The sequence below is a fragment of the Lethenteron reissneri genome, chromosome 14, assembly GCF_015708825.2.
Source record: "Lethenteron reissneri isolate LAM-NWPU_2019-01 chromosome 14, ASM1570882v1, whole genome shotgun sequence".
Classification (NCBI taxonomy): Eukaryota; Metazoa; Chordata; class Hyperoartia; order Petromyzontiformes; family Petromyzontidae; genus Lethenteron; species Lethenteron reissneri.
In genome coordinates this window covers 5,454,019-5,481,113 of record NC_083792.1, presented here as the reverse complement: position 1 = coordinate 5,481,113, position 27,095 = coordinate 5,454,019, and the positions used below count along the sequence as shown (strand labels likewise).

The following is a 27,095-nucleotide window of genomic DNA, read 5'->3' as shown; positions in this document are numbered from 1 at the left end:
CCTCCGGATGGCCTTGTAGCAGATGGTGACCAATAGGATGATGGCTAAGAGAATCACGCCACCCACCACCAGGAAAACGACCAATTCCAGCCACTGGCTGTCTTCTATCACAGGCCCTCTGGTTGGGTTTGGTACTAAATTGAAAACAGAATAAACATGCATGGAGTAAGAATCACAGACTGTGCTTTTGAAGGGCTGGGGATTGAGCATGGTTACAGCAGTGAAAGTTAAAAAAATAACTTAGCTTAAGCACGTAAACATCGCGCAGTCTAAATGACTGAAAATTGTGGACGACGGTACATTTTGCGTTGTGGCCTCGTGGAAGGTCGAATGTGGTTTCTATTCACCTGCCATGACCGGCCACACCTGTTGTGGTGCATTGCCGTGGATCTCAACGTCCCAAATCCCAACTCGCCAACACTCGCCAAATCCACCGTTACTTACTTTGGCACAGCGCGGTAATGCTTGTGTGTATTCCCGTGGTTTTTCAGCTGTCAAGTGGCATATTGCGAGAGCCTTGTTACAAGTTCCGCACGTCAGTAACAAAATTAATTATGGCCTAAAACCGAGGGAGTTCACCTCATCAATCACGTATGTGGTGCCTTGTCAATAAGCTAACCACACTTTTAGCTGTGCTGGGAAATCCATTTATGTAATTAAATCAGAGAGAAAAAAATCATGGAATTCCTGCTTCAGGAGCATTTCCCATGGTAGAAACATTCTTACCAATTAGGGTACAGGCACTGAAATGTGATGTCCCCTGCTGACCTGTCAGCCCTCTCTCAGCAGCTGAACCAATCAACATTTCCACTTCTTTGTTTCAGTATTCAAATGCACAGTATATGAAGACTATAGACAACAAAAACAAATTAGGCGTTGTTGTTAAATTCCATATTTTTGAACTTATACGATACATCCATGTCCACAATAAATTGCATATATGCATGCAGGGAGATGCACTTTATTAACAAAATGCTTTAAAAGGTATCCAAATCTTGCCGCATCAATTGCACAGAGATTACAGTGATCATGGGAATCGTACATTTGAGATGTGGAATTACACTCAGCACATCGTGCGCATTCAAATGCGCTTTTTGCGGCCGTCTGGGGCTCTCTTTCCTTCCGATATTAGGAAGCAACTGGATTTATGCACTTTTAAATGTAGATAAAAAAAACAAGTTTCTTTAGAACTGCGTTTTGTGTTTAATGTGTTGTCCTCACCCCGCACCTCCAATTAGCACGGTTGGCTACGTACGGTGCGAAAGTTCAACATACATACTTACATAAAGCATACATACGAAACACGCGCCGACAAACGGAGATACACACAACAACAAACATTAAGGAAGCGTTGCATTTCCTTTCGCAAACAATAAATAAAACAATTGCATTAATTATATTCACACAGCGAAATAATAGAGTGAAATATCGTCGTTTTAAAGCAAAAGTATTCTCACTTTAAGTGTGCTGTGTGCACACTGGATTGAACTGTTCTTAAAAAAAATTACCTCCCAGGTCTAACAGGAATTATATTTTGCAATGATCCACTCTTTAAACAATATTACCACAGAGTGAACATTTATTTTAGGCTGGATTAAAACAATCTTTGCTACCCCACTAAATATGATTAAGTGACTTATCTGGTCTGGGCCCATGGACTTCCCGTGCATGTGTAGACACATATGCCTCAAACACAACCCTCATATCGCCATGTGCCAAGTGCTGTTAGCCAGCGCATATTAAAGCCAGCATGGCACATGTAGGGATGGTGTGGTCAGGTCCAACTTCAACTACAAAATTAGGTGCTAATATAAGACCAAGTCATCCTCAGGGAGGCCCAGGACAAGTTCAGATATCACCGATGGTTAGCCATGGCTGAGAATCAATCTGGTAGTAATCTGGTTGAGAGAACAGTACGCTAACCACTCTGCCACTGCTCTCCAAGGCACATGGCACACACGTTGGTAATGCATAATAACGTGCATTGGGTGGCGCAATAGACCTGGGTTTTATCGCTGTGCAGGGTGCCTTTTCCGTGTGTACTCTGTATGTTCTACCCCTGTGATGCGTGGATCCCTCTGGGATTCCCCATTCACTCCCACAGCTAGAACACCCAACGTCAACGGTGGTTGCCAAATATCCCAATGTAGCAGGACCCGAGTGAAATTGTATATTCGAAATCAGGGTCGCTTTCCCAGATAAATAAACCGGACTGATGATTATTTTGGGTTGTGTATTATAGAGTTTCGTGTCGAACGAGGACCCATATTAACTCGAGTGGGTCCTTGCCTATTGCATCTGCCAGTTCACCAGCTCAAGCAAGCCTGGCTCTGCTGACGAGACACTGAAGGTTTAACTCGGTCCAGAGTTTCCTCGTGCTAACCAATGCTGCCGAAGTCACACGCTCCACACCAAAGCCGTGCGGCAGATACGTTCAGGGGGCATACTGGCTGCCGGTTGATTTTGTCACTTTAAATTCTTCACAATGCCACTCGTGATGGTTGTGCGTTATTCTCTTCGATTATTCTCATAATACACGGATGCGTTGGAATCGGGTTGAATACTCACGGGGCAATGGCGGTGGTTCCCTGGGCTTGTGTTTGCGCAGAGGCGGTGGTGGAGGCAGCGGGGGCGGCGGACTGATCATGCACAGGCTCCGGCAAATGCCGGCACTGTCGCCACCGCTCTCCGTCCTGGAGAATTCTCGGCCACCCGGCGACCTCTGTGCCTGCTCAGCTTTAACCACCTTGGAACAGCAGCAGAAGCAGAAGCAGCAGCAGCAGAAGCAGCAGCAGCAGAAGCAGCAGCAGCAGAAGCAGCAGAAGCAGCAGCAGCAGCAGAAGCAGCAGCAGAAGCAGAAGCAGCAGCAGCAGCAGCAGAAGCAGCAGCAGAAGCAGCAGCAGCAGCAGCAGCAGAAGAGGTCATGTTGGGCCCTGCGCCACCAAATGTCCTTGGCACCACCCAAGTTCACCCTCCGCTGTGGTGAATCACTGTCACGGTGGCTCCCCATTATGACAGCTATAGTGCCCCCCCCCCCCACCCATCAGATAGGAAAGAATAATTATATTAACAGCAGTAAGGAGTCGTAGCATGGATGGTCGTGGGAAGAGATTTTAGACTGGAGGGGCAGTAGAGAAGAAGCTACAATCTCCCAATGAGTGGTGCTTCACGCATAGTTTTGAGAGAGGTCTTGGTCATTCAAGCAGAGAGCACGTGGTGAGGAGTGCAGAGAGACACAAGAGGGGTGAGAGATAGACTTACCAGGTTCGCGAGAGCGTCCTGTAACACACCTCGTAGCTAGTCGGTAACGGTTTACGCGAATTGTTAAGGCTTTGATTGGCTGAACAGCCCAGCCTCGGAGCATCAAACAGTTTCAAAACACGTTATGGCCGTGTTGGGTTTCAGTGTCACCATGGACAGCTGCGGCGTCGCGAGGGCCCTTCCATGCCCATGAGATGACCGTGATCGTGCAAATTCAGCGCCCGTGTTGATGTCTAGGATGAGCAACCTTTAATGCGAATCTGTGAAGTGTGATCACAATGACTGTATGGCTGCTATTACCAACAGCAGTAGCATAGTTGTTACTCACTTGGAAAACTGCGACCAATACGGCTGCAGTGAAGTGAGCCGACACGACGGGCCAAGAGACATGTCTGGGATCCCAAGCCAGCATTCCGACAGTGGGCAGGAGTCTGGACATTCAGAAAGTATAGTTACTCGAGACAACAACAGCCACAACAATAACAAAGCCGGACCAACAACGTCAGGAACATCCATCCAACGCGTCCTGATTGCACAAAAACAAGGAGGTCTGTGGAAAAGCCATAATGGAATTGCAGAACAGGCATCGCGTTTCCCCTCCGCTACAAATCACTTCAAATCGTACATCCACATGCAGCAGTCACGGTTTCGTGTCCCTACAGTGTTCCTCGTAGCCCAGGCAGATGCTGCCCATTACTCATTTCGTTTGAAAGGGTGCAGCCCACCTCCCTATCCACTGCTGGATGAGACCAGAAGCCCCTCTGGGGACACCTGGGATATCGATCCACTGCACTTTTGTCTGGATCTCAATTGCCCCTGGGATGTCTCGCGTTGTTCCAGTCTACGCGATAGGGACTCACGAACGGCGGCAATACGACTCGTACGGCTGAATTCGCACGCCGTGCAGGTTGTCGGGGTTGTCTTGCCATACTTCACCACTCTGGTCTGTGCGGGTTGGTGAAGGCGGGGGTTACAGACGTACACACGCAGATGTAATTTAATATGCGGCGTCATACATCCCACGTGCCGTCAACTTAGTCAAGAAGCCAGCTCCTCGTGGCGAGGGGAGTCAGCGCCGATACCATCTTCTTACTGGGCTCACGATGCTACATTCCCAAAGCCACTCTCCTTCTGCCGCTGCTCATGAGTGCTGTCAGATGAAGCCAGGGGCCTGCCAGTGGCGAGGGCTATGGTACAACGCAGTCGACCGATAACCCAGCTTCCCTTGGAAGCCTTGCGGTCTTAATGGGCTCTTCCGCGGTTACCCATTAAGAAATAAGCAAACAACAGACTCCTTCTCATAGCTGTCCCTCCACATTAGAAACTAAAATAAAAAATTTGGGACCAGTCACGAGACTCAATGTCTCACCAGCAGGGTGAGGATTGCTTGTCACAATGCTAGTGGCATGCCACGTGTTAATAGGCAGGGACCCATTCCTGTGTGGCTGATGGCATGTGTGAAATACACTTTTTTATTTTGTATGTGGTGGGACAACTATGTAAAGGAGTGAAGCGAGTCGGTAGTTTAATTCTCCACAATGACGCTCATCGTGTTGTGGTTAAACACACGGTACCGATCTCCCCACAACGCGGCACATCTCCCACGTACCACTAGCAAAAGTGCGAAGGCGCCGTGACGCCACAGAACGAGTCCGTGAAACATGCAGGGATTGCGCTTGCGTGCGCCTAATGTAACCTAGTGGGAAGCGATGCCACACAATGAACAACCAATGGAAAGCGTCATTATGGGCTCTCGCATGGGAACGAACTTTATGGGTTTGAGCATGGGATCTTTCACGGGGTCGAGAGTTGAATCAAAATCGCTAATATTTATATCGATTCGTGTTCCGTAACTCCTTATATGGACAATTGCCTTATTTGGGCATAACACACCTAATTTTCAATATTTCACGAACTCATTCTATCCTTTAGAGCACCGCGTGGCTTCTCCCCCAGAGGGATTCATCTCCTCGCGCTCACCTCCCTCACCCAGTGAGGCGAGGAATCCCACTCCCATCCAGCAACAGCGGGCGCGGTGGCGGAATGTGCTAACTCGGCCAAGCGAGCTTGATTTCTAGCAAAGGCTCACTGACATTGGTGACGAGTTATGGATATGTTCTTTATTTTCTATGTATTACGTTTCTTTACCCAGGAAAGCCTGGGTAAACAAGCGTCATGAAGTCACGTAGAATGGAAATAATAAAATAATAAAAATAAACATAATAAGATACAATTCTCACGACATTTCGGCCACAACGCAAGCAGCCGTCCTCAGGTAAAGAACAGGGTTGTCGGAAAGACAGCGTTCTAATGAACACTGCTAAGCTTAACTTATGTTTATTTTTATTAGAACGTTGTCTTTCCGACAGCCCTGTTCTTCACCTGAGGACGGCTGCTTGCGTTGTGGTCGAAACGTCGTGAGAATTTGATCTTATTATGTTTATTTGTATTATTTTATTATTTCCCTTCTACGTGACTTTACCGAAAGAACCAAGAATATGCAGTCACGAAAGCTTTAAATCGAAAAATAAAAAGCGTCATGAACGAGTTGTATTGACCCCGAAGGGCTGATTCGCCGAGTCAAACCTCGACCTTCTGACCGCAAGCCTCCCGTGATCCCGCTGAGCCACGTGGCCAGTGGACATCTCGATACGGTGGCTGTGAGCCCCAAAACCTGTCGTGACGTTTTCAGGAGGGTCCTGCCAATTTATCTCAGTAGGGGGGGGGGGTCGATAATTGCTACGTATATTCCAATGGAAATTTTTTCCGGGAAAAGTTTTTAATTGGGATCAGGATGCCGTCACACAATGGCCTTACTCTTGCGAATGACGCCACGGGATATTTAACGTCCACTCTGAAGCAGATGGCACAGATATTTTATGAATAAACCTTTACTGCCACCCCCCTTCACCAACCCACATTGACAAATGCAGTGATGTTTAGTCAAACAACTTCTATGACTGACACGCAGTGGCGAGACGTTCATCCAGCAGGGGATTAAGATGATTGCAAATGTATAATTTGTATAATTATATAAGCGCTAATCTAAACAGACATGTGCTTTTCAGCTTACACCATGAGTATACACCAGATATATATAAGCTGCATCACATACGCCTGCAATCTAAATAAATAATGTATAAATACATTCATTTTGTTTTTACATCTCCGCAAAAACATTATTTATATGCATGCTATCATGCCTTGTCCTATCGGTCTTCAATACCAACCATTATCGACCAGCATTTATTTTAACAATTTATCTCCCGACCAATTTCGATAGATATTTAGTAATCCACCAGCAGTCCGGCTTGTTGTTACAATGTTATTAGATATTACTGGCAAGAGCTTTACTTCCCAACGACAACGCAAACAATAAATAAAGTATAAATAAAAACCTCAATGCATGGTCGTGGATGGTCAATAACCCATGATGACGTGTTGTTAGACGTTAAAACATCGAGTTTAGTCTCACGATCCTGCTACGATGGGTGACCCTCCACGTGTGGAACAGCTGTTGCGGGCTGCAGCAGGGAGCTGCACTGTCAGTCGAGGGCAGAACAACGAAATCCATCGTTGTGTTGTACCATACTACATACCACACCGTCTATGCTCCCCACCGTCACCCACCTGCACTGGCCAGCATGGTGAAGTATGGTCAAACAACACCGACGACATTGAAACGTGTTCTCAAAGGCTACAAAATATGTTTCGTGCAAATAATTGTCTCTGGGCCATTGAAATACAATAAATAGTAATTATCTTAAGGGCTCAAAGCTCAAACGTGTGCACAGAGTTGGTTCCAGAGTGGCATAGACGCCTCTACCACACTGCACGCAACTGCACGCCGGGTTATGTAATGTTGATGCCGATAGGGCCTTTGCTTTTAAATATCTGGCAGCTTACCAGCGTTGGTTTAAAATCTGAATATTTATACTGGAGGAATCCAATGCGCTATGAAGGTCTTTTTCACAGATGTCCAGGAGTGGCACGTGAGAGCGTTACCTCACCAGGTAAAGCCCACCCAGCCATTAGCTTCTTATTCAGAAGCGACCTGGCCACAAATGATAGCTCAAAGAAATGGCTTATCATGTGGATATGTATTGCAGCAAAATCAACTAAACGCAAGTTTAAGCAAACGTGACTCTAATCGTTACACTTGTTTAATTAAACTCGTACACTGTAATTGCACTTGTTTAATTACACTAGTATAATTACACGTGTTTATCCAGGAAAGCCTCGCCGAGTCTCATGACTTGGTCACGGAGGGAGGGGGGGGTCCTGCCAAGTTTTGGCAGGAGGCGGCGATGATCGCGAGAGATATGCAATCCCAATTGAGTAATTTTGCGCGTAATCGTTCGAATGTTGACGAATGCAGACCACATGACGCCAGCACACAAAGGCCTCTCGCGAGCGACGTGAGGGCACCTTTAGCGGCGTCCACTGTGAAGCAGTGAATACACGGGGCGCGAGTGACCAGGGAAACCTCTGGCATCCAACCGGGATCCCTGCAACAGAAGCGGCGAACGCGCTCTGGCTGGGTGCCTCTGCTGATGAGACGCTGAATATTGAAACGGGTCCAACGCTTTCTTACGTAAAAAAAAAACAACGCTGCTGAAAAATGTACCCCTAGAACATCGTGTGGCCGATGGGGGGTGTGTTGAAAGATACTTTGTTTCATGCGGAGCTATTGTGGTTCTCGGTTCGCAACTAGAGCGTGGGGTTTGATCTGAAGTGCGCTCACATCTCAATCACTTTAGATCAGTGGTTCTTAATCTGGGGTGCACGCACCCCCTGGGAGGTGCGAAACACGGCCAGATTTTTTTTTAAGGTAAATCATCGAAACACATTAACCACGGGCATGTAAGTACAACGACTTTGTTTCATCAAACCGGTGTATTCATTAATATCATTTTAAAAAATGTACGATTGAGAATCAAAGGGGTGCAAGGCTGCAGTAAAGGTTAAGAACCACTGCTTCAGAGGCGGCAACGTTTACACGCAGAGGCATGAATGTTGGACACTTTGCATCAGAGATGGCAAAAGAGTGAAGGAAACACCCCGTGAGCTAAGACACGGGGAGTTTGTAAGGATTCGATGAAAACATCAACTTTTCTTAACGGACACCTTTAAATAAATTAAAAGTTCAATTAACAACAACAAAGATCTCCTGCGTCTCCTACACAGGCTCTTGGGCAAGTGCTGTTAGCGAGCGCCTATTGACACGACGCACCAGCGCAGGAGTTGCTATGGGCAGAGCCACGCCCAGACACACAAGAAGACGACACTCGTGCCAGACAAGCAACAGCACGCGCGTTGTGATTGTTCACTCGAGTATTTCACTTTCTTTCTGAACTGCAGGCCGTTAAAATAGCAGTACTTTAAACTGGCTCGCATACATAGACCTCATACCCCCCCCCTATAGCCTGAAGAGACTCGCGGGGCAAGTGCTGTTAGCGAGCAGGAACGGCACACGAGAGGGTGGGTGGGTGGTCAGCACCACGTCCGGCCGCCTTTTTCTCCCCAGTGACGAAATTTATACACGGCACCAGGTACTCAGTTGAGGTTGAGTCGATCTAGGGGAGACCCAGGCCAGGTTCAGATAATCATCACTGGTGTTGGTCGTTGAGCGGGAATCAAACTCAGGTCTCCCGAGTTCGTATCGCAGCGGCACAGCGTTACGCACACATGTAGAAGCACACAGGCGCACAAACACAGACGTCCAAACACAGACGTACTAACACACAAACACAGACGTACTAACACACACACTGATACACGCACATCGGAGACAACGCGCTCTCAGCGCGCGTGGTCGCGGCAAAGTTATCCGTCCCTTGCGCACAGCGAGGAAGACACCGAGCCCCTACTTCCTCCTGCAGCATCTCCCCGCTTACTGGCTGGGCTGCGAGGGAAGAGGCTCCTGGATGCGTCAACTCGTCCGCCAGGTCCCAGCGGCATGGGGCGTCCGCGGCTGTTGCGCCTCGCCGCGATCAGCAGCAGTGTCCGACGCGCTGGGTGCGGGACCTCCGGCAGCCGCCTGCGCGGCCCTGGCAGCGGCGTGGCGCTGACTCCATCGGGCGCATCATCTCCGCTGCGCCGAGCCGCCGCCGCCGCCACGACCAAGACAGAACCCACCCAAAACAAACCGGCAAAACAAACGATGCGCGGAAACCCGAGACCAAACGCACACACAACACGCAAAATCAAAATCAAGAAATTGAATCTAGAGGGCCAGAGGATACGCCATCCCTCGGTGCGGTCAAGCACTCGCGAAAGCACAAAGCGAGCAAACAACAAATGCGAGTGAGCTTCCACAAACGCGCCGCGCACCCCGGCGCGGCTTAGCCACGCGTGTCACCTTGGGGAACCATCAATTATTCAGATGGTTCATGCTCTCCCACCCCGCCTTCTCCCGAGCATCCACCACCCCTCCGCCCTCCCTCCTCCCTGTGCGCGCAGAGATGGGGAGGCGAGACGGATGCTCGGGGATGATGCGGGGTGTCGGCGAGGTGATGTGATGACATGCAGGCAAGAGTTGGCGGGGCAGGAGGAGGATGGAGATGGCACGCTGCAGGGAACGCGAAAAATTGCCGGACAGTTGGCATCGTGCAGCCCATTGTGCCATGGAGATCACGCGGTGGAGAGTGCAAAAGTTGCGAGTTCAAATCCATTACCAGGGCGTGTACTTTGAGAATCGCATTAGAAGTTAGAAGCAATTATATCTGGAGTAATCATTTTCAAATATGTGTCAATGCAAAGGAGGCCTCTCCACGCCGTGTCAGTCATGACGTTGTTTGACCATACTTCACCAATATGGTCATTTTTGGTTCGTAAAGGAGTGCCCAGGTCAGATTAATATATCACTCACCACCAATGTTCACCGTGATCGAGAATTTAACTCAGATGGCATGAGTCAAAGTGCACTGCGCAAATCACTTCTTCCTCCGAATGAGTGATTAGCTATGCCATTATAGTACTGCCCTTGCCATAGGAACATGGAAATGGCCACCAATGGGGTCAGTATTCCGAAAGGAGATAAGGACCATTTAATACTCCTTTGTAAATATAGAAATACTGGCGTGGGTGGTGGGGCAAGTGGTTAGTTCCTGAACACGGCTCACATCAGTGGCGAGAGATATCTGAATCAGGCTTCGCCACCCCCTTCACCAACCCAGCAATGAATTGACTCAGGGCCGTATATGTTGTTTACTTGAACTACTGTACTGCATTAACTCATTCATTGCATTCGTTCATTCATTCATTTATAATTCGAGACCGGGAAAGGCGAGTGGTCTCTTCAGGCTGAGATGATGTCTCGGGGCACGCATCACTTCCCGTTCCCAGACAGCGAACGGGCAAGAGAGAATTGCAATTGAGCGTGCGCTGAGCTCGTTCAGTTTGGATCACTTCCCCGTGTTCTAAACACAACTGTGAGAAATCGCATTCAGATGCCCCGTTCATCGTATGAGTGTGCAAATGGTCATACAAAAATACAAAAATACAAAAATAATCAAACCACATTTCTACAAGTAGATTATATATGCATACACGTCGAGACAATTCTCAACCCATCGTTGAATGAGAGTTTCCCCATGCCGTGCGGGTAGTGGGGAGACCATACTTAAATTCTAGATTTGAAGCTTTCGTGACTGCAAGGATTCATACTCTTAGTTTTTTCGGTAAAGTCACGTAGGTAAAAAATAAAATTTAAATTAATAAAAATAAAATAATAAAAATCACGACGTTTCGGAAGCAACACAAGTCTCTGTCATCAAGTGGGATCAGTCACAGGTGGGACCGTCACAGCCAGATTTGCTGGCTGTGATGGTCCCACCTGATGACGGAGACTTGTGTTGCCTCCGAAACGTCGTGATTTTTATTATTTGATTTTTATTAATTTAAATTTCATTTTTTACCTACGTGACTTTACCGAAAAACTAAGAGTATGAGACCATACTTCACCAGCTGGTCAGTGTGAGTCTAGTACACCAATATTAAAGCTCTACAGCCACCCAATTTGCGAAATAGCGCAATTAAGAGTGTGGCCAGGAGCTGAGGTCGTGTTGCTTTATGCTTGACCTGGTCCGCAAGCCCAACAGGAAAACAGCGACCCATGCAGCCTCATCCACTACCCCACACCCATTTGTACAGCTCTATCGAGGCCATGCGATATGGTCGCGTGCTGTTAAAAATCAATACATTCACAGTAAATTATTTGGTAAAAGGGGGTCATGTAGCTAGCGAAATGTTGAAAACACTTTATCTCGGCATCTCACTTGATGTTTAGCTCTTATTCCTTATTTAAAATGGTATTCAGCCACAATTATTAAAGGTTAAAGCGATTTGTTGCGCACGTCAATTGGATGCACGGATGCAGCCGGGTTCACTCCGTGCTCCAAGAGAAACACTGTGGCTCTAATTGCAAAGACAACGTAAACAGAGTTCTTCCTTGCTTAATTGACACGGTGTTCATCTCATGTTTACATCGCGGAGGCAGCGGTGGAAAAACTGCCATATCGTTATTGTGGGGAGAGTCTATTCATGTGGCGGTCACTGTTGACTTCCTCACAAGGTGGTAGCGTCTTCTTGGTTCTTTCGGTAAAGTCACGTAGAAGGGAAATAATAAAATAATAAAAATAAAACATAATAAAATAATTCTCACGACGTTTCGGCCACAACGCAAGCAGCCGTCCTCAGGTGAAGAACAGATCTGTCGGAAAGACAGCGTCATTCAGACACTGTCTTTCCGACAGACCTGTTCTTCACCTGAGGACGGCTGCTTGAACATCTGGAATGGAATGCTCCTAATCCCATCAGACCTCAAAAGCCAAGCAGATTTTGAGCCTGTCTCGTCACATGCACGTTTTATATGTTTGGTTCTTTCGGTAAAGTCACGTAGAAGGGAAATGATTGCTTGTGTTGCAATTGAAACGTCGTGAGAATTTTATTGCTTTATTTTTATTATTTTATAATTTCCCTTCTACGTGACTTTACCGAAAGAACCAAGAAGATGAATCCGTGCAGTCACGAAAACTTTAAATCGAAATTTAAGGTGGTACCGATTTCATTGACCCCGGCGAGATGATGGTCTGAGTCGATCCCCAACCAGGCTTTGCTGTTTGGTCGGTCAAGCAGCAATCAGAATTACAGAGGCAACGAGAAGCACCTCCCACTGCAATCGGCAATGACATTACCACCAGCAGCTACTCTCCGTTTGCATGAATTGAACAACATCCATTGTTTTCTTGTTCATGTTTTTGTTTTCTGTTTTTTTGCGGTTGCACCCGATTCAAGAGTCGAATGGCTCACAGGGCTATACCTAATAAATGAACTTGAACTTGAACTAACATACATTGTTTTAGCCGCTTGTTCTTCTCCGGTGGTTTCAGAAAAAAAGTAAACACAGTGAAGACACACACGAACAATTATATGCAATTATTGTGAATAGGCAGAGTCTTAAGCATACCCATTACAATTATATGCACAATCCCTTGTTGATCTCGTCAAGGAGCATAAACTATAATGTAAACTCCGGTCATTCTCGCAGTGGCTTTTGGCTGACCATCGAATAGAGACGGTCACTGCATCGCGCGCTTTCAGATGCGCTTCTGTGGTCGTTTGGAACACTTGCGATATTAGGAAGCCACTGGAGCTATACACTTTTAAATCTATATTGAAAACTAATTTCTTTAGAAGTGATGTTTGTGTTTAGTTTGTTGTCCTTCCCCCGCACCTCCGATTAGCACGGTTGGCTACGTACGGTGCGAAAGAAGTTCAACATGCCTAAACCCTTCTTCTTGGTTCTTTCGGTAAAGTCACGTAGAATGGAAATAATAAAGTAATAAAACATAATGAAATAATTCTCACGACGTTTCGGCCACAACGTAAGCAGCCGTCCTCAGGTGGAGAGCAGGTCTGTCGAGGAGACAGAGTCTGTGGCCGAAACGTCGTGAGAATTATTTTATGTTTTATTTTTATTATTTTATTATTTCCATTCTACGTGACTTTACCGAAAGAACCAAGAAGATGAATCCCTGCAGTCACGAAAGCTTTAAATCGAAATGCTTACACCCATTACTGCGACATTTTTTGCATGGCCATCAGAAATTTTCATAAAAAATAAACAATTTTTCACTGGCACAACCATTCATAGGAGCGGAGGATATGTCACGGAGCGGCACATTCAGAGCCGTGTCTGCGGTTCAGCGTTTCCGACACCGTCGTGGCGCATTCAAAACGGCTCAAGCGCACGGCGGCCTGGTCCGTGGAGACAGTCACGGCCGCTGCCGCAGCTGCCCGCGTTCGTGCGCGTTCGGCAGCCGTTTGCAGAGAGCCTCTTCACGGCGAACCACCGGAGCTCGCGCGAAGGCCAGGCCAGAGCTGATAAATCTTGCTCAGGAATGGGACGAGCCGGCGTTGCAGTCTTTCATTCGGGTTGACTCACCAATGTCAGCGTGCTGTCTTTTTGTAGATCGAAGAACTCCATTGATTTAATGTTGGGCCTCGGCAATTTTGGCAGGATTCCCTAAGCTCTTTGGGATGGGGATGTTTTTTTTTTGGGCAGATGCGCAGTTGCCCGGACACACTGACAACGCGGGTTAAATCTCATCTCAATTCTGTCACGATTGTAGTTATTGTGTGAAGGGGAAAACGCAGGTGTTCTTGTGATGCCATTGTGTGTACACCTGCCTCCGTCTGGGTTCGTTAAAATCAATGTAGTGGAACCGGTATTGCACCTTCAGTTACTCACATTTTACCAATACACAATCAATTAACACCAATTAAGTGTTATGCACATCAATGTTTTGCTTATGTTTAAAAATACGCATAAGATATTGGATGTACAAGTCGCAACTCGGGTAAATTTAACTTGTCTCCCATGGTGAAGTTAGTACTAACTTGGTGGTGAAAGCACAATTGACAATGCACAAATCCTACTTCCACACCCTTCAGTGATGATTTAGCCAAGAAAATATCACGTGTTTCATCCACCCAGTCATGTTATATACAACAATAATAATATAATTGGCTTAGCTACCAAAAATGTAAGCTACACTAGTAATAGAACAGCTAATAACATTCACTGGTTTAATGTCGTTTGGCCATTTTCAAAGCTAAAGAAAACATAAATAGACCAACTTTCTGTACCGTGTTTGTCGAGGGCTCGTTCCAGGGCATTACCGAACGTATTCCAAATGTATGTCCTCTGTCTCACAGTAATTAACAATGCCAATCAATAGCATTGAACAGAAATGATTAATCCTCAACATAAACAAATGGGCAGCTTATTGTCTGAGAATGTAAAAGTTGGCAGTAAAAGCAAACGATTTCCAGTCACTCGTATAGGGCCTTGCCGTCACGAGTAATTACTGTTGTAATTAAACCAGCCGCCTCAATGCCTGATTAAATATATGCGGATAGTTTTTCTGTACAACCAGACCGATAACACCTATTTTGTGGGGTTTCCTTATCTAATTAACTAGGTTTTTATTCGCTTACTTAGCACCTTGTTAGATGACAATGCTCTGATGCTTCATGCAATTTACAGTGTCAACCAGCTAACAGCATGGGGTCACACCATTACCAATCATCATTAAAAGGATCACACATATCCACACACATAACATATTGGGTATACATGCAGAGATGAATATCAATACGCCCTGTACATTTTCATTGACTGCGGCTTTAATTTGAATTAAAATCATACTTACTGATCACTCTCATATCAACTTTAATAGAGGGCATAATTCATTGTCAGATCAAAATCTATTGTTGGTAAAACTGCCATATCAATGGAGGGCAGAAAGTGGCTCATTTACAATGTCTCAAGCTGCTATCAAATGAAACAATATTTATGAGTTAATAAAAATTAAATTCTCTAAAATACCACAACATGTGTTTTACACGTGAGTTTTGCATGTGCCAGGTGACACCCTCGACAATGTTTCAAACGAGATTGTTCCTCCATCTAAATAGTTTGTCCAGCATTAGACCTCCTTTGCCAGTACCAAAATATAATAATAGGGGTTTTCCCCTTTTTTTCTGGCAACAAAACTGAAACATTTTACAAGGATTCATGTCTGCATTAACCACAATACTTGCAGTCAAAATGTAAACAAAATAATTGGCATTGTCCTTGAAACTGATTGGTCCACACTAAGGACAATGCATATATTATCATAGTGTTTTTTTTTGCATTTTGACTGCAAGTATTGTGGTTAATGCAGACATGAATCCTTGTAAAAAGGTTTCAGTTTTGTTGCCAGAAAAAAAAGGAGAAAAAAAGAGGAAACCCCCTATGATTATAGTTTGTCCAGGTAAAATAAATTAATAAATTACCTAAAAACTGTTGAACTGTCTGGCATACAGTGCCACAATATGTTATCCAGGATTAAACGTGGATACATTTCTTAATGCAACTGATTGCTGTACTCTCCTCTTCGACATTTCGGTACATTTGCTTTGGAATGTTCGACACTTACAGAGAGTGATGCACTTTGGACAACTCTCTATCCAAGGGCCCATTGTAGGCTGAGGCTGTGGGCCAGAGCCTCTCCCACCAAGTAATCTCGTGTCACCTCAGCTTTTCATTCACAATGGCCGGCTTTGGAATTTAAATGAATGTTGTCATACGATTGGGTGAAATAAGTGCTCTTGCCCTTCAAAAGCAAGCGAATGCTTGGATATGCGAGCTGAGTTTTAAAGCAAACGCCAGCGTGGACACACGCTCACAAAAACCAGACTCTGCTCTCTGGATTGTGTCTTTTGGGAGCCAGACCAGTGGCCAACGGGAAATGCCAACGTAATTCGATGGGAGAAAGTCCACAGTCCACTGTGCACAGTTAGGCAATCGCGCTGGATCCTGTGGGTTTTCCCCACACCAGTAGAATGAACACGCGCAAAGGTTCTGAAGACTCAAGTTGACATTTTTCAACACATCACAAGGTCATCCTGCACGACACAACTACCAGGCAAATGGATACAATGTGTTTAATGGGCAGATGGTTTTGATCATTGTGTCAATTGCCATTTTGTTTTTTTTTTCTTCACTTTTGTAAGACTGCAAATTTTATTGTAAGTTATCTAAGTGTCTGGTGTTCTGGGATTCACGCGTTACGCGGCATTTTCGGCTGACACGCGTTCGCCACCGTCCTTTGTTGACCTATGGCTAGGGTGGTAATTATACGTGAGGATAGCTTGTGCTCGAAATATGAAATAATTACATCATAAATAACGTCCCTGCATGCTCAGGTTTGCATCTGCTGTTGTGATTAAGCCCCAAGGCGGTTCTGTTATATTTACATTGGCCTTTTTAAAAAAGCGCGACACTGGATTTCAGTCTCCATTACAGCAAACGCTTCATAACATTTTCGGGTCTCTAAGTGCATATGCTTCTTAATGTCAGGAGACCAAGATGTCCTTTTATGCATGGGTGAGTAAAATAATGAATAGGCAATTAATGACATAACTCTCATACATAACAGGTCAGAGTTAAGACTGTATGCAGAATGGAGCACGGAATTATACACATGCGGTGATGGACAAATGTGAATTTGGAGGTCACATCAATGGAAAATATAATTTACAGTTTCGAGAAAGTAGAAATGCAAGCGATGACCCAGTGATCCCCCATGCTTAACCACACTCCATCCTCCCAGTTGAGATCCACTGCCCTTTCGCGCGAGATTCTCAGGGAGGAGTCAGTGCAGGGTTCTAACCGCCACGATGCCCCGCTATGAATAATGCATCGCACAGTGGTCGTGCCTGCACACATCGCCTCATCCTGACACATGCCAGTTAATTGTCACGGTTTGCTGGCATCGTGACACTCAAAGCAAATACCCCACACGGGCCAAAATCAATCGCGTGCATAATGCGTGTGGTGGGTGAATTCACGTGAGCGCACCGGAAATTAATAGGCGTCAACTTTATTGTTTCTATTTAATAAAACATGCAGGGAATAAATGGAGCTACTCGATCAATAGGCACAATGCCAGATGGCTGCCGACTTGCCCACGGCCGAATGCGCCCGGTGTTGGAGTAAACGCTCACACGTCAAGTCTCAATCACTAGTAGCCGTGAGACTCGCGGTGTCTCACAGTCTTGAGCAGGGGCGGTTTCTTCATTAGGGCGATTGGGCGACGCACCACCAATGTCATTGAACCACAAAGTTACGCGAGCCGTCACTGTGCCTCTGGATATAGTCCAATCAGCGTCATGTCACGTTCTGTGGAGTACCGCCTCTTTTTGGGCGATTTCACTCTGGCTGACAATCGCCCAGAGTGTTCCCATAGACTTACATTCAAAGATGTTTTTTTTCGTACGGCGGGCGCTCCAATGCATTCTCTATGGCTTCCGGGAGGGCTCGCACTAACGTGCTTACGTCATCATACGTAAGCACGTTTCAGTCAACAATATTATTTGTCGCCACCTAGTGGAATCTTTAATAAAAGAAACGGAGTGGATTGTAATAATAGTGAGTATAGAAACAAACAAGATGTATTGTAAGAGTCACTTTATTTTTCATTAATATTGAAGAAGTGAAGTTGCCTTTAGATGCTTAAGCTGTTAATTTATCCATTGCATGGGTGGACCTTATCCTTATCAATCATCCAGACATTTGCCCCCCCTGAGAGATTTTGCAGGAGCCGCCACTGGTCTTGAGCGTCTCCTGGCTGTGAAATGCATGCCCACGTTTGTTGTTGTTTGCCCGACAATCACGCACTCAGCCATATTTATTGCAGTGTCTCATCGGCAGTGGCTGCCGACGGTTCAGGTCTGATGTGACGGTTGGTTCCAAAAGTTTTGTCTTTTACTCTCAGGCTTTCTATTAGAAAACAGTGGGGGAACTAAAAACAACTATATAAAATTAGTATTATGATTATCTACTATTGGTGAGGGAGGGAGGTGTTCACGAAGTGCGAAACATAAGCCTCTTGCAGCTCTGCCACCCCTCGTTTCTCTACGAATGGACCTCAACGTGGCCTGCTGCGTGACTGGTACGTTTCTGTGCCTCGGTGTATTGGGTTTCTGCCTCACTTTCTTGGGTTTTTCCCACGGTGTTTCATTTGGGGGTCTTTTTGAATCCCTGTCGGATTGGCCGGTCCCTGCTTGGCCAACAGCTACGAGAAAGCGGGGTTTGCTGCTTGAATGGACTACGACTAAAATCGAGTTACCCAAGTTAAAAGATGGTAGTGGGCATCGAGTTGACAATTTTGCGAGCTTTGACCTGGTTGACGATGAGGGCACAGACAAAATCCAAGTGTATTCTCTATCAATGTATGCACTTGATTTGACCACACTCAGCAGAGTGTAAATAGAGATTGAGTAGAATAGAACCTCGCTAAGTTATGCAGTGGCCCTCAAAATGCTTCCACAGAGGTTGTGATCATGACATTTCTATATGTCCGTTGAATCAATCTCGGGTATGGAACTCCGATAGTAGGAGTGCTCTGCTCAGTCGTAGGGGTGGTGATGTGGCTCAGCGGAAGCACATTTACAGATTGGTACATAAGTTCGCAGTTTGAATCTGGCAGGCTGCCCTGGTTAAACACTGTGCTGCTTATTAGCCATACAATGCGTGCTTCGCAGTGGATATTGAAGATCCCGTGAAATCACGAGAATAAGATTAAAGCACTGTGTGTCTACATCGTAGGTAAAATTTCCCTAATTTGAAGCATTACTTGAAATCGCTTGAGAAACACAGTGATCGTTGTCCACCTACTGCAAAAACTTAGCAGGCCCCTTCTGAAGAAGAGGTAAGACCGAGTGAGGCTTTCCTGGATAAGCACGCGTAGTAATAATACTATTATGGGCTCGATGGAAAAAAATACTTGAAAAAACAATAACATCCAAAAGAGAAAAGTCTGCATTACATCCCACTGAACAAACCCACGAATGTTAACAAATTGTGCCTGTACTCGACTTTTTCTCCGAATGCCCAAGTGCAGCATGTTCAGCTTTCATTTTTGTGAAATTTTACTGCAGCTCCAGGCAAATCGATTATTTCTAACAGCATAGGAAAGGCACCATTAAACCACCCACCCTGCCAAAGCACAACACACGCAACAGTCGGATCACACGGCACGTTCTGGCTTTTATTCTCTCGCCGGGCCCAGAGAAGCTGTGGTGCTTGGGGCCCGTGGCCCACACATTAGGCTGCCCGTGCATTAGTTCCACCAAGCTGAAGGTGGCTTCAGTGCTGAAAATGGAATCCTTTCTAAAGCCCGGCTCTCCAAAATGCATTCTCCCTCCGGCAGACGTCATTTATTACATTGATTATTTCACAATTTCAAAATCTGCACAAGTAATTTTAGCTCTCAGCATGTTGGATGTTTCTCTTTCAGAGCAACGCATGACGTGGTTTAGCATATGCAAGCTACTCTAGTTATTTTATTGTATTACATTTCTAAATTGTTTGGCAATCTCATAAATATAAAGTGTGATGATTGAATGCAAATATTTATACATTTAATAAATGGTCTGTGTGTACATTGTGCTATGTTAGCACAAGGCTATACAGTAGATTGAGAAAAGACAATTGTTTACATTGATTTGAATCTCAACTTTTGGCACAAATATTTTTTACGATGGATTTATTTTTCACACCACCAAACAATACGAGTAAAATGTAATATTCCTACAACATTGAGAGTCGCAAAATTCTTAAAATGTGCAGTCTAAATATTACTCGAAAGGATTAGGCAATTTACAAGGCCACATCATTAGGCCACATCATGTCAGTACAAATGTTCCAACAATTTGTGACAGACGCTGGCAGTGACTGCCAACTGGGCTCTCTGGCACAATAGACCATTACCCGCATATAATATACAACCAGAGCATGTGACATATGCTGCGAGTATTATTTTTGCCAAAATCAAGGTCATACTTTTATTGGTGTAATTCCTATAACTGCTTGCGTACGCACAATAACACAACGCTCTTCTTGAATTACCGCAGGCTTATCACAACACATGTTGTCTCAGAAATGTAAATGTTGAAAGCGGCAGAGCTGTGTGGATTTTGAGTGAGACATCTTGTGGCTGAATCATACCCACTTCACTAGGTCTGAGATTGCTTCCCTAACCCACAGAGGGCTCATTTAACACCAACATAATAATTGAATGCATACAAATGCATGCTCCTTGGAATAGTTTTGACCATAAAATAAGGGTCAAAATACAGTGCAGCAAACTGATAATTAAAACTTTATTAAATAAAAATGCATGCAATAACCATGGCACTGCAGGCTCTATAATGGAATACAGTTTTAGACTGGTAAAGAAACACAACATCCAGAAAAACAAATCGTTTTTGTCTTCTAGCCACATTCCGTATCGCAGTGGCTCCAAACATGTGGTCCAGCAAGGCCATGGGAAGCAGTTCGTGGAACTGCTGCAGATTCTATGATTTAGAGTCATTTTAATTTTGGAAATAAATGTTATTGGTGATTGGTAGTCCACAAAAATGTTTCAGAGAGTTGACAGTGGTCAGTGGGTTCAGAAGTTAAGGAACCACTGACTGAGTTTAGAGCTTCGTTTTCATTGATGACAACTGTAAAGTGGCTTTTAGGCACGATCTGGGCGACATCACTGCAGTGACCTTGTATTTAAAGGCCAGCAGTCATGCCACCGTGGCGTCTGGTTTCTAAATAACATAACTTAAACCTGCTGTTGTACTGCCCAGGACCCAAGCCTAAAAGTGTAGCTCCAAGCTCCATGTCTAAACCCATCCCACTGGGAGTTTTGCACACTGCGTTGGTGTACGGTGTTTTTTTCTGCAATATTTTGCTGTCTTTTCTTGGATTTTCTGTTTGCACTCAGTCACATATTCACTTTAAGATGTTTTTTTGTTCATGTTTTTGTTTTTTGTTTGTTGCGGTTGCACCCGATTCAAGAGCCGAATGGCTCACAGGGCTATACCTAATAAATGAACTTGAACTTGAACTTTCGGTAATGCCACGTTACCAATCAGTCACAGTAATAGCCCGTTACCAATCTCCAAAGGACGCGACGCGATGGCGAGGTCCCTGCTCCAGGGCAAGGCTCACAAGTCACAACGGCCAATTTTCACGGGCAACTTGAAGCAGAACAAATCTTTTCCGTTGTCGTCTTTCAGTTGCCACTTCACCACAAGCTTGATCTGCGCCTCGCCAAAGACAGACGATCAATGCACGTCCACTTTAATCAACCACCCAGCGATTGCCTACCGTTCAATTGCTTACCGTTCAATTGGACAGTGGGAGAATTGAATAAAGGTGCGGTTAAAAACATTTGATACGTAAATTGTCCTGCCCTAACTCACCAGACCCAAGTTGATCTCAAAGCCAATACGGTATAGTCATAAAACAAACGCAGACGTAATTTACATTTCTGTAATTTACATTTACTTAAAGTTTGCACACTTGCTTAAACAGCAAAAACCTGTTTTTACTAACAGCAAAATACTTTTCCTAGCATATTAGCAAAATAAACACCCTGCATTTACTTAACTTCACAAAAAACATACACCGTATTTAATTTGACAATTCATCATCCAGGAAAAAAAATACAAAGTTACGTGTGGCATTTTTTATACCTGAAAACATAAACCAGGAAGCTAAATCATGCACGTGCATGGATTCTATTGCACTATCCAACACGCCTTTGTTCTTGGAAGTGTTTAACTAGCGATAATAATGTTACGTTCCAAACCGCACAGTGTGATGTAATCACATGCAATGATATCATCGGGAGCAGAGGTGGCCTGCATGATGTGCGATATGGTGACGTGACATCACACATAATGGGCTGCACACGTCGCTATAAGGAGTCATGGACAATGGTCAGGAATAATAGCGGAGTAGCAGCCGAGGAAAGGACTACCCAAGTGAGATGGAGCAATGAAATCAGTTCATGTGATGAATTGTCGCATCGTAATATCGTGAGCGGTGGCTTGGGTGAGAACTTCATCCAGCAGTGGATTGATCATTATTGATGATGATAAATGATCAATGGCGACATACGTTGGGGTAGCTGCTCTTGACGGGCGCACCCTGGCGTCGTAGCTGTAGCCTTGGCCCACGGCGAGCTGGCAGGCGATGCCCGACCTGCACCCGTCGCTCTGTGGGATGGAGAAGTGCACGGGGAAGCCCGCCACGATGCTGTGCACCACCGCGGTCACCGTGCTGCTCACCACTCCTGCAGCGCAGCATAGAGCACGAAGATCGGCGCTGCCCAGCCCACAGCACAGCGGAGCGGCCGAACTATCAATGAATAGGGCAAAGGCCATGCCCCCGGTTTTCTCCTGAATGCGTCACAGTGATTTCATGCTAAAATGAGCTATAAGGTAGGAGGTCATCTCCAGTTTGCAGCCCTGAGCCATTGGCAGAAGTCCCAGATTCCTATGGTGGTCTGTTCAAATAATCGCTGTTGACTCCCCTACAAAGTGGTAAAACATTGTATCGACCACGGAGGTATGATGGGCTGAGTCACTCCCCAAACAGGATTTGAACCTGCAACATTTTGACTGTGAGCCATTCGCTCTACCACTGGGCCTCCTGTCCTCAACGTTGAGCATGAATTGTAATAAAAGTATCCGTTTATTCACATTGCTATTCCATCGCAAAAATGATTTAGCAAGTGCATTTTTATGATATAATGTAAGCTGTGTTAAACCATGGGTGGACGATTGCTGAAGTTGTCGCTAATTAAACGTTCAATTCAATTAAACGGTGCTAAATAATGCATCACTAATTGCAATATTAAGACTACACAGCCAAAATAGACTGCCAACAATCAATTACACTATTTAACACAATTTTTGTTCCTGGGTAGTGTTATTTCGTAATTGCTTATGCTTAAAAAGTATCGAAAATGGCTATTATTCCCCACAAACTTTGCTTTTGTGACCAGGAAAGTGATATTTTGAAATGTATCTATTTTCAATGAGAAAACGGGCGAATTTGTGTATTTTCGTTCACATAAAGTCAGAAGAAAAAACATATGAATCAATATTCACATCTATTTATATTAAAGTAATACAAAAATGGCTACAAAATATTTAGAAGTGAGTAGTTTTTCCAGATTTACGATTATACTGTAAATCACTTTCACGAATCAGCCCCCAAATGTAGTCTCCCATCATATTCTCGTTATACTGTCCTTGGTAGCGGCATTCAAAGTCCAGTATATCCTGGTGGAAGTACTCGCCTTGCTCCTCCGTGTACGCTCCCATATTCTCCTTGAATGTATCAAGATGAACATCAACGACATGCACTTTGAGGGACATCCTACAGCCCATTGTGCCGTAGTTCTTCACCAAAGTCTCAACCAGCTCAACATAGATTTCGACCTTGTAGTTTCGAACCACTGCGAAAAAGCTGTTCCAAGCCGCTTTCTTCTTACTAGTGAGCTTCTTGGGGAATTCATTGCAGTCCAGGATCTTCTTTATCTGTGGTCTGACGAAGACACCGGCTTTGACCTTTGCCTCAGACAGCTTAGGGAAGAAGTCTTGAAGGTACTTGAAGGCTGCCGACTCCTTATCTACAGCTCTGACAAATTGTTTCAGCACCTTCCAGGGGTCCACCAGTGGCTCCCACTTGACGTTGTTCCTCCCCACACAGAACTCGGTCCGCTGTGGCCAGTCCCGCCTGTGGTATAGTGCGCCTTGGTGTCTAAATCTTTTGTAGTAATTTTGTATTCCTTTAGTATAAATAAATGTAAATTTTGATTCATATATTGCTTTTTTATACTATTTGTGAACGAAAAGACACAAATTCGCCCGTTTTTTCATTGAAAATAGGTAAATTTCTAAATATCACTATCCTGGTCACAAAAGCAAAGTTTTTGGGGAACAATAGCCATTCTCTGTACTTTTGAGGCATAAGCAATTAGGAAACAACACTTACTACCCCAGGAACCAAAATGTTTTTGTTACAATGTTATGTATCATTGAAAACTGCTGCAATAGCTTTGGTAACCCACCAGGTGGCCCATCGCTCGAGCGAGCAGCTCGCAAGGGGAAGGTGAGCAGCAGCTTCAGCCTTGCCTGGGGGTAGACTTAGCCCATCATCCTTCGGGGGTCGATAAAATTGGTACCAATTTATGCGGAAGTCGACCTATATTGTCACGTGAATATACTCGCCCATACAATCTGAATGTTGAATTTCCAACAGACCAACACTAACCCAGGGCCGTTGACAGACGAATACAACGTCAACGCTGATTTCAGCAGCAAATCACTCTGACGTTTAAAACGACCGATTCGTTTTGTCCAGGAAATGCATCGGCGCTCTCGGGGTTAACGACATCCAACACGCGCCGGCCACGGCTACGCGCGATTCGAATGTCGGACTGCCCCACCGTACTTGAGAAGTCACGGCCAGCAACGAACTTCACTCGCCCCAACACGAACGGCACGAGCCGGGAGCTGGCGAGGTGGCAAGGCACCCTGCCAGCCAAAATCTGGGCGGTGCAAGGAGGATAGTGGAGGGGTGAGTGAGTTCGTATTTATTGAAGCCAATGGACACTGGAAAACCTCCCCATACGGAACTCTAAAAACTGCTTTGGGCAAAAAGTGTGCGAAGCAGCCCGTGTGAAACATTAAGGACACGTCACAACACGAGTCTTTTGTGGCGTGTTCTCTGAGGAAACGTCGTTACGTCGAAGAGCACGCGGTCGCTGTTGGAATGCACGCGTTTCAACAATGGTTTCAACCAGGAGTCGGAAACCAAAATAACAAGAAGAGCCACAAATTCGGTAAAAAAACAACTCAGTATTTCAAGAGCCACAAATTCGGTAAAAAAAAACCCCCTCAGTATTTCAAGAGGCACAATGTAAAAACGAGACGGTGGTCGTGAATGAATAACATAAAGAAGCGGTCCTTAAAGAGCAGCATGCGGCTCCAGAGCCGCAGGTTGCTGACCCCTGGTTTAAACACATTCCTCCGGAGGGAGCTGGTAGGAACGTTGGGTTGCTCGGTCAATGGCCCCACTGTGAGGGCGGGCACAAGCCGGCGTGAGTAGGTTAAACGTTGAGTTTTATAAGGGCACCACGGGGTGACCAGCCCCTCCCCACCCAGCCCCACCCCTCCCACCCCCCACCCAGCCCCTCCCCACCCAGCCCCTCCCCACCCCTCCCCACCCAGCCCCTCCCCACCCTCCCCACCCAGCCCCTCCCCACCCTCCCCTCCCCACCCAGCCCCTCCCCACGCTCCCCTCCCCACCCAGCCCCTCCCTGCACGACGGAGGCAATAATCCCCTGTGGGCTGGTGTAACTAGGAGGTTCCTACCAGTAACAAACAGCATAAACTAAGCAAAACTGCCGAGACCTGTTATCGTATTGTTCTTACATAACATCATCCTCATCATCATCAACGGCAGCTACAATCAACCCACGGCCGTGTGGAGGCCTCCCTAAGTCGTCACGTCTCTCACGGTCCTGGAAGACAACAATCCATCGAGCACGTGATGATAGTGAGCTGATTTCATGGCTCCATCTCCATGGTAGTATCACCCTCAGGCTTACATTGCATACATTTGATGAACTCTAAAACAAATGTTTTCATGAAAATATCCAGAAACATTATATTATATCATATAGGAATCGTATAATAAAAATCAACAGTGCCTGGCCTTTGTACGTAATAACAATCACAGCTTCCTCGTCATACAGTGGAACCTCGGTATACGTCGTTAATTCGTTCCAGAAGGTAGGACTTACACCGAAAATGGTCGTATACCAAACGATTTTTTCCCATAAGAAATATAATTGGAAAGGAAATAATCCGTTCCAGAGTATAAGATATTATATTTGATATGGCATATTATACATTAATGGGGGTGTATACAATTATTTAGACACTACCTATTACTAAAATGCATACGTAAATTAAAATAAATGCGTAAATAAATTTAAACAAATTGAAATGAAATTTAAATGTAACATCACTTTACCTTGCTGAGAGGAGTCGTGAACGGAGTAGACGCGGTGACTCATCCTGACCCATACAAGTTCTAGCAAGTGCGTCGTATCCCAAGACATTTTTTTATCGTCAAAACACGACGTATACCAAATTCGACGTATTCCAAAGCGGTCGTATACCGAGGTATGACTGTATTGGATTTTTCAAAACATGTGCCACATCAGATATGCAAACCTGGACTGTGGGAATCTCAAGAGACAATATGGACCTGTATGACGGTAGCACGGTTATCCACTCAGCAAATAGTACAAACTGCCTTTTGCCTGGCGGTGAATGCAAGCTGACAAGCCAACCCATTGAGGGAGCCTACTTATATGTCAGAATCGTTAGCTATACTGGAGGAATCCGATGAGCTATAAAGCTCTTTTTCACAGATTTCCAGTATATATATTGGATTCAACGGTACAAAAACATTTTCACATGGGCCCGCATTGACTGTTCGGGCAAGTTCTGTTCTCAGCTGTTAAGGACGGAATTGTACGTGAGCGGGTGGTGTGACCAACACCACACCCTGCCACTTTTGTCCCCTCACTGCTGATGTTTACACAATGCACCAGGCACTAATTTAATGCTGAGCTGATCTAGAAGAGGCTCAAGACCAAGTTCTGATTTCATTCGCCACTGATGTTAATCATGGTCGGGAAACAAAACTCGGGTCGCCAAGTTCGAAAAGCAGTAGCATAACCACTGCACCGCCACTCCCCCACGAACACACAAGAATACACACGTGCGCAAAATGTACATGGACACACACATTCGGTGTGTTGTGTACATGCGCACTACACCGTAATGCACCAACTTACACGTAGACGCCCTATAATGTATGTAACCTAAACACAATGATATGCAATCTATATATATAA

The 27,095-nt window shown here is 45.3% G+C and overlaps 1 protein-coding gene across 1 annotated transcript in view; it reads right to left on the bottom strand.

The window, feature by feature from the left end:
• The window catches only part of LOC133342314 (disabled homolog 2-interacting protein-like), a 50,270-nt gene that overhangs the window by 20,787 nt on the left and 2,388 nt on the right, over positions 1–27,095 (bottom strand). Inside the window, exons 2-6 of the mRNA XM_061551402.1 lie at positions 22,303–22,371; positions 9,107–9,355; positions 3,590–3,692; positions 2,569–2,746; positions 2–134 (exon numbers count right to left, since the gene is read on the bottom strand). Coding sequence (XP_061407386.1) covers positions 2–134; positions 2,569–2,746; positions 3,590–3,692; positions 9,107–9,355; positions 22,303–22,371 — 732 coding nt within the window. The remainder of the gene's footprint in view (position 1; positions 135–2,568; positions 2,747–3,589; positions 3,693–9,106; positions 9,356–22,302; positions 22,372–27,095) is intronic.